Source organism: Lepus europaeus, chromosome 1 (assembly GCF_033115175.1).
Source record: "Lepus europaeus isolate LE1 chromosome 1, mLepTim1.pri, whole genome shotgun sequence".
NCBI classification, from domain to species: domain Eukaryota; kingdom Metazoa; phylum Chordata; class Mammalia; order Lagomorpha; family Leporidae; genus Lepus; species Lepus europaeus.
In genome coordinates, this window is record NC_084827.1 from 74,629,330 (window position 1) to 74,643,552 (window position 14,223).

At 50.6% G+C, this 14,223-nt stretch overlaps 1 protein-coding gene across 4 annotated transcripts in view; it reads left to right on the forward strand.

Moving 5' to 3' along the window:
• Window positions 1–14,223, forward strand: part of MGAT5 (alpha-1,6-mannosylglycoprotein 6-beta-N-acetylglucosaminyltransferase) — a 372,713-nt gene that overhangs the window by 316,741 nt on the left and 41,749 nt on the right. For all 4 annotated transcript variants that reach the window (XM_062199312.1, XM_062199298.1, XM_062199317.1 and 1 more), the window contains one exon: window positions 8,156–8,305. In XM_062199312.1, coding sequence (XP_062055296.1) covers window positions 8,156–8,305 — 150 coding nt within the window. The remainder of the gene's footprint in view (window positions 1–8,155; window positions 8,306–14,223) is intronic.

Consider the following 14,223-nt stretch of genomic DNA (forward strand, 5'->3'; position numbering starts at 1 on the left):
CACTGTGTTTTCTCCTGGAGAGGCAGGGATTTGGGCTGGGGGTGGTGAGACAGGGGAGGACAGGCCTTGAGAGGCCTAGTTTCCAAGGGTCTCCCTGAGCCCTCTGCAGCCTGAGTGGGAGGCGCCAAGAACTACTCCCCTCCCCCACCTCCTACCTCAACACACACAACTTGACCTTGAGTATAAATGAGCCAAGGACTGCACAGATTTTCAATTACCCCGCAGTATAAATTATTTCTGCTTCACGGCTGAGAATCCCAGAGATTTGCATGTTGGGGGCTTATCTCTAATCTTAGAATAAAAGAATTGTTCGTTCTTGTTGAAGTTTGGACTTTGGAGCAGACACATGAGTTTGCTGGCTTTTATCTCCCTCCTACATCCCAAGTCCTCAGAAAGAACCTTACACTTTATAGCTAAGTTAAAGGGAAGATAAACTCATTGTACCATATACCTTTTAAGATTTGTAGCTCTCCTGGCATGTGATTTTTGATTACCATATACCCTTAGGTAGTCATGGACTTGAGCTACTTTGCTAGGAGCAGGTGGTAGAACTTGGCACTGACAGCAAGGGATAAGATGGGCAGGTCTTTAGAGGGTATCAGGAGGAGCTGGGCCAAGCCTGAGACTGTGTCCCTTGTGAGCCCCAAAAAAAATTTTTTTTTTTTGTAAAAAAGACCTATTTATTTGAAAGAGGCAGAGAGAGACAGACAGACACAAAGTCTTTGATCTGCTGGTTCATTCCCCAGATGGCTGCAATGGCCAGAGCTGGGCCTATCTGAAGCTAGGAGCCAGGAGCTTCTCCCGGGTCTCCCATGTGGGTGCAGGAGCCCAAGGACTTTGCTCATCTTCTGCTGTTTTCCCAGGCTATAGCAGGGAACTGGATAGGAAGAGGAGCAGCCAGGACTTGAACTGGCACTCCAAAATGTTAATTGTTAAATTAACAAGAGGTACCACTGTGCAGTAACTCCCCGTACAGGAGCTCTGTCCTCAATGAGTTGTATTGAGAGTTAACTGTAAAACTAGTTTTCAAATAGTTTGTGTGTGTGTGTGTGTGTGCGTGCGCGTGCGCAAAATGTTGAAACCTTTACTTAGCATAGAGTTGGTCTTCTGTGTACAAAGTTAATTGAAAATGAATCTTAATGAAGAATGGGACTGGCAAAGGGAGAGGGAGGAGGAGGAGGGGTGGGAATGTGGGTGGGAGGGCAGGTATGGTGGGAAGAATAACTATATTCCTAACATTGTACCTAAGAAATTTGTATTCCTTAAAAATAAATAAACAATGTCAGTGGGGAAGGAGATGCAAACCCAGGGCTGTTAGGATGAGGGAGAAAGGAGGCCGAGAGAGGGGCAAATGACAGGATGGGGAGGTCACCACGCTGCCTCCCCAGGAGTCACACAGAGCGGACAGGGGACCTGGACTCCCAAGCAAATGTGAGAGCAGCCCTTCCTGGCCCGTGTCTGGGACAGAGAAGCGGCGGGTTTTATTTGTCCTTTTCTATCCTTTGTCCCAAAAGCCTGAGTTCATCTGACGGAGGCCCAGAACCTCCCTCGTTCTGGAATGTCTTTCGGAAAGGAGACCCTCTGCCCCATCCCACCATGGAGCTCCCTGGAGAGCAGCCTGGCTGTGAGCAGTGCCCGAGACAGCGAAGGCAGGAATCGGGGAGGGTGCATGGGTGCGCGTCACCACCACACAGGAGCTGCACTCAGAGCTCGGACAGCAAGAGGGGACGGACGCCAGAGTGAATGGAGACAGACTGACAGGGTCTTCATTCAGTGCCATAGACAAGTCCAAGTGCGGCCTTTCAGCGAGTGATGTCACGGCAGTGGTAAAGGACTCCCGTGTCTAGATTCAGTCAAAACTGACACCATGGTTTTGGGTTTCATAGAGAAAAAGCAGGCTGCATCGCCATGGATTTGTAAAAGCTATGGCAAAAAAGGAGGTAGAAGCTACAACTTGAGAAATGATTGAAAATCCATGGTAGACCAAATAAACATCCAATGCTGAGTGTACAAACGTTCTTCAGAATACATGCAGAAAATTGAATTAATGAATACATTTATTTTGGTGCAGAAAATTGAAATTCATGAAATTCATGTCTGTTTTCCATGAAGTTTTGCAAAATGTGGTTGTCTTGTTAGAGTTCTTCTTGCTGCAGAGGAGTGAAGCCTACCTTTATGAGCTTAGCACATGGTAGGTAGTAGGCAGCTCTTGCCCAAGGAAGGGCAAGGTTGCACCTGGCCATGGACTACGAGCGTGCCAGGACGACCCTCCCATTTGGCCTCTTCTGTGCAGGACATTGATTTTTCTCTGCCTGGAGCCTGACCTCCATACAATGATGCACACGCTTGCCTTAACAGGTTGATAGCTCACTGCTGGCACTCCAGAGAAGGGCTGACTTCCACACCCATCCAGTATTTCCTGGGGGGATCTCCATTAGCTCGGATGCACTGGGTGCTCACCACTGGATGAACCAGCTTGGGGCAGGGCATCAGGGTCCTTTTTCTTTTGAAATGACAGGTGCCAAGTGGTTGAAGGGACATTGTGTTTAGGAGAAGGGATATGTATCTACAGCAGGTAGCAAGGGTGTTACTGGGGAGAAAAATGCATATTGCCCACTCCAATCCAAGGCTCAGAATATGCCACTTACCAAATATGCCTACATTCCCAGTTCACCAGCTAACAAAGAAGCCAGGGAATGCCCTTCCATTCTCCAGTTGACCCTGCCTTCTACCTCTTCCTGTCCTGCGGCTTAGTTTGCATTGTTTTTCTAAAGGTCTCTTCCCAAGCCTAAATACCTCATACCAGTTCTGCAGATGTACCTGCCTTGACCACAGCTAAAAACAGCCAAAGATACACTTACTACCCAGCTCGCTGACGGCAGCACCCACTCTCTTTCGTTGCATCCCCTCAAATGAGCCTAGGTAGAGTGAATTTCAAATCAGATGAGTTGTTCTTAATGGGAATTCAGATTGAACTAGAGACGAAGCCTCAGGGGGCTGCCGTTGCTCAGCTGAGACCCTTGGCGGCATTTCCCGTTGCTCCGAGGTGGGGCAGTGGTCCCTGTCCTGTGGCAGGGTGCTTGACTGAAGCTCTCTTTGGCTGCATGTCACATAGCTTGGGAGTCTTAGGGCTTTTGGAAAGGGGATTTTCTTTCCTCTTGCACTCTTACATGAGAGAAGGACAATGGTCAGTGGGACGCCCAACTCTGTGATGTCACCTTCCCGATGGCCTGGTTGACTAAGCTACAGGAAGGAAGGGTGACATCTGCTGGATGCCGCCCCAGGCCCTGCACACACGCACAGTCCATCCTGAGCAGAGACAGCCTCTGACCATCTGCATGGCGAGAGCCAAGCCTTCCGCCCTGGAGAGAGTGGGGAGGGCTTTGGAGACTGGGACAGACTGGTTTTATTTTGTCTTGGTGGTGTTTATTTTTTTAAGACTTTTTTATTTATTTATTTGAGAGGTAGAGTTACAGACAGTGAGAGGGAAAGAGAGAAAGGCCTTCCATCCACTGACTCACTACCCAGTGGCCGGAGCTGCACCCATCTGAAGCCAGGAACCAGGTGCTTCTTCCAGGTCTCCCAGGTGGGTGCAGGAGCCCAAGGACTTGGGCCATCTTCTACTGCCTTTCCAGGCCATAGCAGAGAGCTGGATGGGAAGAGGAGCAGCCAGGACTAGAACCGGCACCCATATGGGATGCCAGCACTGTAGACGGAGGATTAATCTCCTGTGCCATGGTGCCGGACCCAGGTGGCGCTTATTTTAAACTTTCTATTTCTACTAGGAGACACGTATACTAAAAACAATTAAATAAGAGGCTATGATCATGTGCTTTCTGTTGCTGTAACAAAATCGCCTGAGACCAGGTCATGATCAAGAACACAGGTTTCCTTGGCTCTCAATGCCGGCACCTGCTCAGCAGCTGGTGAGGGCCTTCGCACTGCTGCTCACTGTGACAGGGGTGTCACAGGAGAGAGAGCACAGTGTGCTGGGTCAGCTCATGCTGCCTCTTCCTTTGGAGCCCATAATGTCACCGTGGGGGGGCTCATTTAGCCTAATTACCTCCTAAAGGCCCCACCTCCAAATGCCAGAGAACCTGTGAATGTGAGAATTAAATTTCCAACACATGAACTTTCTGGGAGTGCATTCAAGTCGCTGAAGACATCTGTATCCCCACCACCCAGGTGTGTGACTGTTCATGTCTTGCAATATTTTTAAATAGAAAAGTGGCATAATTACAGGCACTGCTGAGTCTCCATCCACCTCCCCAAACCTTGCCTCTAGCCCTGTTAATTAGTACCTGGAAGTTGATGTAAAACATCCCTTTGCGTATTTCTCTGTGTTCTCTGCAAATGTCCAGATGTCTAAAACATTGTCCATGGTTTTGGAGAATGGCTTAAATATGGACAAAAATAGCGTGGAGCTGTACATACTCTTTTGTAGTCATTCTCAACACCGTTGTGTATTTGGAAGAATTAAAGTGTGCTAGATGTTGATTGTGTTCATCCAAGAACAGTTGAGTGAGGATCGGAGCCTGGAGGGGAGGAGACCAGTTAGATGCTGTGAAGGCAGAATCATCAGGGCACTGAGACTAAGTGGATGTGTGTGTGGGTGTGTTGGGGCAGGGTAAGGAGGTGGGGAGAACAGAAGGACAAGTGTGAGTCTAGTCCAGGGACCTGGCTTGGGGACAGCACCAGTCACTGGACTCAGGAACAGACAAAAGGATGCTGGCTGGTTAAGGTGGTGGGTTCCCTTTTTTGACCTGTTGTATAGAAGTAGCTGTATCCACTAGGTGGAAAGGTTCAGGATATTTACTGGAGTTTTTCATTTGTTTTTGAAAGACAGTAACAGAGAGAGAGAGATATCAATCTTCTATCCCCTGGCTCCCCTCTCCAAATGGCTGCAACAGCCAGGTCTGGGCAAGCCAAAGCCAGGAGCAAGGAACTCCGTCCTGGTCTCCCACATGTATGACAGGAGTCCAAATACTTGGGCCATCTGCAGCTGTCTTCCTGGATGCATTAACAGGAAATTTTGGATTGGAAGCAGCAGAGCCCAAACTCGAAGCGGTGCTACAATGTGGGATGCCAGCGTAGCAGGAGATAACTTAACCTGCAGCATGGCAGTGCCAGCCCATGTTCAGGATATTTGGACACGAAGTTCAGAAAGAGATCTGAGCTGGGGATGCCTCTCTGGGTTCATTTAGCATCCAGTGAGCGTGAATTGTGGCAGTGGCAGTAACTTGGTACGAGAGGTTCCAGTGGCACCTTGGCCTGGGACAGATAACAGGGCTCACCCCCACCAGATTCCTAGAGAACTCTGACAGGTGGCAGCAAGATGCCTGAGGTGGGATTCCTCTGCTGTCACGTCGCCTTCCAAGGTTAAGAGTTAGGCTTGAGGCTTTCTGTTCCCATAACCACCTGTTGAAATCCTCTCCTAGGGGAATTTACATAAATCCTCTCTGAAGGTAATTTTTGCTCTCAGACTTTATCATGTCTTGTTAAGTTCATTGACTTTATCATCCTTGACCTACATTTCTTTCTATCTGCCTGAACTTGATCCCTTGTTGTGTTTGAGGGAGCCCCAGCCTTTTCTGGGGTTTGATGGCAGTGCGTGTACAACCTCATCTGTTGTTCCTTCCCTAGGTATTTAGTCTGGGAATCCCAATCTTAAGTCTGTTTTCAGGGAGTATCTTAGGAACCAGATGGGCCCTTCACTGTTGGGCCTGTCACTCAGCACAGACCTCATCTGGAGCCTGTGGTCCCTCCTGCTGCAGAAGGGAGAGGTGCCTGGTACCATCCCCATGCCCAGTTCCTGCTGTGAGACCTGCAGGTGTCCTGGGAGACTCCCTGTGCATGATGGGAGTCCACCCAGAGTAGCTTAAGGGGTCTGGGAAGAGTTTGGATAGTTGCTGGTGTTACAGGATCCAGAATGTTCTGGAGAATTTCGGACAGGGAAGGACTTACAAATACATGGAAACTGTAGCATCTTTGGGCCCTGGTTTTCTCTCTCTCTCCTGTCTCTGCTTTCTTTTCTGAGTCTCTGCTTCTGTTTTGCTTCCTCCTCTCCCTTCCTCCTGCCTCTTTTCCGTGTGTCTATGTGTGTTTCCCTGTCGCTCGCTGGCAGGGTTGACGTCTGGATCACAGTAACTCTGGGTTCCTCTTATTGCCAGCTGTGATTCTGTTTCCTCCTCTCCCTCCCTTCAGTCATTTCTTCTTTCCCCAACCCTGCCCACCCGGCACCAGGCATCTGCAGAATGTACCTGGTCCCTCATTGCCCAGACCCCTCCCTGAATGCCCCTCCTGCTCTGAAGTTCACGGGCATCTGCCAGGGACCTCTCTGTGCACAGGATCCTGAGTTCACAAGACAGGGTCTGCTTGGCTCACTCCACCTGGCTGGTGGAGGATGGGATCCCCTGCAGGTCAGACCCACCCTAAGCTGTTCAGCAGGTTGGGGGCAGGGTAACAGAGCTCCCTGCCTGCTTTGTAAGGGCTGTGGGTGGGCACAGGGCCCTGAGAAGGCTGTGTGGGGGTAGGTGTTACCAATGTCTCACACAAGCACCATATCCTAGAGTCCTTCAAATGAACTTTGACCCAGTGCCAACTGTAAATATGGTGTCACTCTGTACTCGCATATTTAACTCGGGCATCCCGCTGCAGGGCCGGGCTTCTTGATTGCAATGAGAACCTTCCAGGTACCTGAAGTGAAAGATGTGGACTCTGCTGTTTCTGCATCCTGCAGACTTTAGGGCATGATCTGAGACCCATTTCCCCAAGGTCAAGAGACCTCTGCACTATTCCCCAGGGCAGATGGCAGCCTGCCATGGTCAGAGCCTGTCCACCACTCCCCCATGTGGTGCAACCCCTGGTGCCACACCCCCTGTGTCTCTTACCACCCGAAGTCACAAGACTGGCTATTAATAGATTTGCCTGGAGTGTCCAAAAACAGACTTAGAATGAGAAAACCATGTCCCACTTTCCTACAACTGGAAAACATTACAGAACTTGAACGTTACAAATTTCAAAAAAAAATAAAACAACCCACAAAATGCGGCTTGTCCAACTTAGTCACGCGGAAGCCTGGGGAGGAAGAGAAAGTGAGCTTGCTTCCCTGCCACAGGTGGTTTGGATTTAGAAACCTGCCTGGAAATTCACTGACCACGCATGCAGGAAGAGGGTTGCTTTGGCTTACAGCAAAAAGTTGAAGTACTCTCAGGGCTTGCAGGGCTCATCCCGGTTTACAGGGAATCTCTCTTGTCCACTGAGGTCTCCCTGCATATTTTCAACCTCTCTCCAGATCCTGAGCCAATCAGTCCACGTTGTGAGGAACTCCCACCTCCCTGTGACCTGAGTTAGGTGGGATCCAGTTCCCACAACGTGAGTTCGTCCTCACTAGAAATAGTGGCGAGACCTGGGATGTCTCTGTTCCTTGGGGACAGCTTAGCATCTCGGGATAAATACTCCAGCCCAACCTACTGCTGTCTTTGAACTTCCCTTCCCCAACCTCCTCTCCTTTGAGCAAGAAAATGACCCAAAGGAAGAAAGGGGGACCATGCTAATTGACAAAGCAGGGGTTGTAGTTCAGGACAGTTGGCTGTGTGCAGAAGCTGGTGTTGGGTCTTCTGTTGCCTTTAATGTGTTTCTTACTAAACTGCTGGAGCAATCTATTTTAACACATATCTAGTTAGGTCGCTTTAAAAAGAAATTTCAGTAGTCAGATTGCCAAATTCCTGCAGCGTAGTATTCAGAACATCTCTCCCTCTCTCTCCCTCCCTCTCCCTCTCTCTCTCCCTCCCTCTCTCCCTCTCTCTCTCCCTCCCTCTCTCCCTCTCTCTCTCTCTCTCTCCCTCTCTCTCTCCCTCTCTCCCTCCCTCTCTCCCTCCCTCTCTCTCTCCCTGTCTTGCTCTCTTGCTCTCTCCCTCTGTCTCCCTCCCTCTCTCCCCATCTCCCTCCATCTCTTCCTCTCTCCCTTTCCCTCTGTCTCCCTCCCTCTCTCCCTCTGTCTCCCTCTGTCTCCCTCTCTCTGTCCCTCTCCCCCTCCCTCCCTCCACCCCCCACCCCGAGTGGCCCCAGGCACTTACAGTTCTGTGCAATGGACAGGTTGTTAACACCAATGAAAAGAAGAGAGACATACTTTCTGCTTGTGTGCTCTCTTTAGAATAAGAAGTTCTACTTGGACATAATTCACACGTACATGGAGGTGCACGCGACTGTTTATGGCTCCAGTACCAAGAATATTCCCAGTTACGTGAAAAACCACGGCATCCTCAGTGGACGGGACCTGCAGTTTCTTCTCCGGGAGACCAAGGTGGGTTTTCAGTCGCTGTGTCGACGTTCACCAGGCGTGCGGTTCCCAGGCTGGCTTCCCTCGGCGTTGACAATGGGATCAGAATCTTTCGCGCCGTCACTTCAGTGCTGCAGTAGCTCTTAAGGCCCTGTCTGGACGGTGACTGGCCCTGCCAGCTGTCGCTGAGAAGTCCGTGTTGCCGGGGATGGAGGTTGCTGCCGGTTTGTTAATTGCTTACAGGGCTGGGGACGTCCGGCCCACAGCCATAGGAGGCCCATGAAACCAGCTGTTCTGGCTCTGCTAAGGCGACTGCAGGCCGGACTCAAAATTCAATAAATCTGTGGCAAGCTTATTTTTAAGTTGATAATTTTGTATGGCTGACCAGTGATGTTATACATATCCAAATGGCCCTTGGCAGGAGAAAGGTCCCCACCCCCGAATTTTAGCCCAAGAGCATGTTCATGGGGCCTCTAATCTGGGCCGGGGGTCGGGATGCAGATGGGAAAGGTAAGGCCTTTCCTGGGAGGAGGGACCCTGTGATGGAACTAAAGGTTGCACCATGAGCGGGGGTGCCGGACTCCTCCACCCAGCTTGTCCTCATTCCTCCTCTTCCCACAGTACATGCTGGACACTGAAGCTAGGTAATGGGAAGTCCCTCCCCATGGGTGCAAACATCACAAAGGGCATCATGGAAGATGCTGGAAATGAATGGGTGTGGCCGCCCCTGGCGTGTGGGCCAGGCAGGGTGAGTCAGGTGGAAGACAGGATGACAAGTTCGAGAGAAAGCTAGAAACCAACTTGGCTAGTGTAAGTATTAAAATAGTGGCAGATGAACCTTATGAGGAGGCGGGGGTCTGATTGCCACAGCCGTAGGCAGGGTTGAGACTGTGTGGTGGAGGTAGCTTGGGGAGCCACTGAGGAGTATTTGGCTGAGCCGTAGCATGAAGATGTGGTACTTGGACACCATGGAGAAGTCTGCCCAATGGGTTATGTCCTTTCTACATGCTGGATTTGTGAAGAAACCAGTTTAGCCTGGATGGTTGGCTGGCACTTTAAAGTTAAATGATCTCCCTATGTTGATGAGTGAGGCCTCCTCGTTGATGAATTTTATGAGTGTTTACTGAGCAGCTGCTACGTGCCAGGAACCACACAAAGGGCACCGTCATGAAGAAATCAGGTGGATCCCTCTCATGGTGTTTGCCGCAGCATTGGGAAACTTGTCTTTAATAGTGGACTTTTTAGCACTGGTCCCTGTCTGACTTCCTTTAGGGGTTCAATGGCAGAGAGAGGTCGAGCAGATGGCCTCCCATGGCCTGATGGTGACTGCCAATCACTGTGCTGCAGTTCGTTTCTGGCAGATGTATTCACCTGTGGTGCTCTCTTTGATTGCCACAACAGCTAGGAGCGGTGGACAGGGCAGGTGTTACTGTTAACTTTCTGGTAAACATGAGGAAGTAGGCTAGAGAGTTGGACCTGGGATCAAGACACAGAAGTGGCCCCTCCATGATTTTCTTTGTTTTGCAAATTCAAGCTCTGCTAAACCCAGGACATCCCATCCTCAGAAATACCCTCATGGAAGAAACTCGATGGACCCCCACCAGCCAAAAGAATATGTGGCTCCTCTTTGCCTCAGTTTCAATGCATTTTATTCTTTGTACCATCAAGCCATTGGGTGATTCCATGAATAAAGTCGTTAGACACCTGCTTATCTCCTTGGCCAAAGGCCTGGCTTGTTTTGATTATGACTTTGTCTCCCTTCAAGGTCACCTATAGTCCCATGCCTGGGTGTAGCCTCCCCGGCATGACACGTGCCCCCTTCTTCACTGTTGGTTTCCCATCGCCTTCTGCTTTGGTTGACACTTCAGAATCGTCAGGACATCCTCTGATGGTGACGCTATTTTTGCCATTGGCCTCATTTTATTTTTCTCCACTTCGGGGGATGGAAAAAGTTCAAGCTCCTTGAAAATAACATTTGCCAGTGCTGGATTTCAACAGCGTGTCACTGCTGTCTCGCACACTTGTATTAACCCAGCCTCGTGAGTGTCTTGCTCAGCCTTGCAGATTTTAAAAGAACTCTTACTTACCTCCCATCCATTTACCCTGTCAAGGAATAGGAAATAGGCCAAAATTGAGATCCCTAATATCCAGGGGCGGACAAGAATAGAGGACCCAAAGGCCCGGGCAATGATGTGAGAGATTGCCTTAACAGCCAACGGTTGCGGTTTGCATTTTGAACACGAAGGGTGTATATTCATCTCTGAAAAAGTAGTGCCTTCCTCGGTGTCCCTGATCCCATCCCATAGTGGCTGTCCATCTGCCTGGAATATATTAAAACACTGCTCGTGGAATGATGGCTCAAAAGGCTGGTGGATATGACAAGGACACGGCACTCCATCACCTAGACTCCCCTCACTCGCTGGCCACAGCAGCAGGCACTAAAGCGAATGAATCCCGGGCTTTGAAATAATGACATCAAAGACCAGGCAGGCTTTGCGTTTATGACCCCTTCTGCCTCCCTCCTTTTTCGGCCTCCCTGAGCAATTTAAAAGCCATTTATTCCGATGCATGTGAGAAGCGGAGAGCTGGAGCTGCCGACGGGCAGCGGCTGTGGCGTGAAGGAGGTTCACACGTGCCTCAGGCGTGGGACTGGAGAGGGAAGCTGCTCTGGTCTCCCTGAGAGGTGCAGCAACAGACTGATGCTTCCTCAGCTTCCGCCTCCGTGCTGGTCCTCTGCAAGGCATCCTTGCATCTCTGCACCGGGGCAGGAGAGCGTCCGCTCAGTGGATTTTGTCCCTGCCTGCCGCTAGCAGTCTGGCATCATTAGCAGACCCTGGCTTGAGGGAGCCTTGTAAGGGTGGGAGGAGTTGAGTTCATCCGGAAGTCGAGGCTCAAAAGATCAGGTAGTTGTCAGAATCGAGAGGATGCTTCTAAATGGGGTGTACATTCCGGCGCGTGAATTATCTATCAGAAGACTCCAGGAAAGCCACTCAGGCCAGCCAACTCCAGGAGTACAGTTTGCACAGCAACTCGGGACCACCAGTGATGGGGTGGTCTGTTTGTTTTTGTGGCTTTAGTCTCCAGCTCTCTTCATGTGGGTTCTTTCCTCGCCTTCCTGGTTTTGACCTTGGTGTCCACCTCCAACCGTCTCCACTGGGGAAGCTCTGTAACTGTGAACAAATAGGGTGTTTACCTCCTACCCTGGCATGCATGAAGGGCTGGAACTGTGTGAATCGGAGCCAGGCCAGGCGCCCCTCTTTCTACACTGGAGAAGCTCCGCTGCTGCCCCTGTTCATCCTCTACCCCCCTTGACGCAAATCTCCCGACATTCAGCCCTCCAGGAGTCGAGCGGACCGTGACCATCCTGTGTGCTCTGCTCGTCTCTGTCTGCTGGCCTGTGGCACCCACCCAGAGGCCTGGACATGGTGGCACTTCTGTAAAATGCACTGCCTGACCCCATCCTGCTCCATGCCTGCCCCTCACCACCCCCACACTCACACACTCCCCCCAGCAGCTGTGGCTCTGCCCACTGGCCAGGAATGCTCTCAAAACCAGGGTTTCCGGCAACACCTAGGCCCAGACCCGCATGCGGCACCATGAGTGCACAGGGACTGTGCTTTCTAGTCACAGGTACATTGCCTCTGCCCACCTGGCCTCCAGGAAGCTTTGGTTGGAGCTTGGGAACTCCCAAACTGAAAAGCTCAACAATCAGAAAGTATTGAATGCAGACATGATGCCACAGGTGGAAAATGCCGCCCCTGGCCTTGTGTGATAGATCACGGTCACGATGCAGGATGCTGAAACGACTGGGAAAAATTGCATTGGAATAAAGTGCATAGGAAGTGGAAGAGATTTCGTGTGCAGACTGGGGTGCCGCCCCCAAGATGACTCATTTTATGAGTATAAATGTTCCAAAACTCAAGATTTGAAATCCACACTTCTGCTCCCCAAGCATTTCAGATTTAGGGGTTCTTACCTTGTAAATTAGAAAGGTTAAAGAAAAGACTTGAGATCCAGGTGGGATCTGAGGGCCATGAGCCCACAAGTGATTTCTGCCTGTTGTCTTATGAGTCAAGCCTTTGTATACCCCAGGTCTCCCCATCAGGGACCGCTGCCTTTCTGGATGTCTGCAGGCCAAGTGAGTGACAGCCCAAGAGCTCACTTCTCTTTTAGATGCTGGGCAGCCATCTCAAGCAGGGTTCCTCCTACTGTCCTTTAGGTCATTCCCATCCCTTCCAGATGAGGAAAGAAATCGGACAAACACAGACATGCACATTCCTCCTCCCCTGTCCAGTATTTGCATATGGAGGACAAAAAGTGTAGGGTCTGACTTCCAGATGCAAGGCACATCCCCACACCCAGCTACATGCAAACACATCACCCTGTCTGCACAGGGACACCTGGGTACAGCAAAGAGCTAGTCCATTAGCAGTTACTCCTTTTGCTCTTCGTCCAGTTATTTCTGGATACAGAAATGGTTTGGCCAGTGTAGCCCTCAAGGATCATACAGGTGTGCCAGAGGGAACCAGTCAGGTAAGTCACAGTGTGAGAAGTACCCGGGGACCAGGTGGTAATACACAGTAACGCTGCCCTCCTGCAGCCTTGCTGTGATGCTGTGCGTGGAGGCCGTGGTGCCGAGTGCTGTGCGTGACTTGAGAAGTCACTAATCTGACTGGGGTGAACCTGCTGCAGAGGGCAGAAGCTGCCTGCCAGCCACGCTTTAACGCGTTGAACACACTGGTGTTGTCAGGTGCACATGACCGTGGGGTTTACTGGGACAGTGACAGCCTTTATCTCCACCTTGACCATGCCCTGGTGCTAAAGCACTTTCCATGCATTCTGTCTCCTCATATTCCAAACCCGGTGCTGCTGGTACTGTTATAATCCCGTTTAAGAAAGCAGAGGCCAGAGCTCTGGCTGTGACTAAGCCTGCGGCTGCCTCCCTGTTGGGAGGACCCGCTGTGGAATGTGAACCGGAGAGGAAAGGTGTAGGAAGGTGGCCCCAGGCGGCGGTGCCTGAGCTCACCTCCACTGGTAACCTACTCAGGCTGGCCCAGCATCTCCAGCCTTAAACGGATTCCCATTCTCTCCTCCTCCCATGCCAAAATCGGCAGATGGCAATGCATTTGCTTTTGTCTGGGGATTTGCAAGTGACTGACTGGGGCACAGGAACTTTGCATCTTGATGGTGCTGGAGTTCCCAGCTGTAGCTTGGTCCAGCTTTTTTTTTTTTTTTTTTTTAAGATTGCTTTATTTATTTGAAAGCTGGAGCTACACAGAGAAAGAAGGAGAGGCAGAGGCAGAGAGAGAGAGGTCCTCCCCCCAACTGGCTGCAATGGCTGGAGCTATGCCGATCCAAAGCCAGGAACCAGGAGCTTCTTCCAGGTCTCCCGTGCAGGTACAGGGGCCCAAGAGCTTGGGCCATCCTCTACTGCCTTTCCAGGCCACAGCAGAGAGCTGGATCGGAAGTGGAGCAGCCGGAACTCCAACCTGCACCCACATGGGATGCCAGCACTGCAGACAGTGGCTTTATCTGCCACGCCACAGCGCCAGCTCCTAACTCTGTTTTTTTTGTTGTTGTTGTTGTTTGATTGTTTTGTTTTGTTTTTTGTTGTTTTTTTTTTTATTTTTAGGCATTTGAGGAGTGAACTAGCAGCCAGGAGCTCTCTATCCCTGTCTCTCATTAATTCTTATCTAAATATGAAGGGATTGTTTTATAAGATTTACTGATGTATTTGTTAGCCTCCCAGATGGCTGCAGTTTCTGGGTCTGGGCCAGACCACAGGCCAGGAGCCAGAAATTCATAGCAGGAACTCAAGTACTTGGGCTCTTATCTGCTGCCTCCTGGACACATTAGCAGGGAATCCGATCTGAAGCAGAGCAGCCTGTACTCAAACCAGCACTCAGATATGGGGTGCGGGCACCCCAGGTGAGGCTTAACCT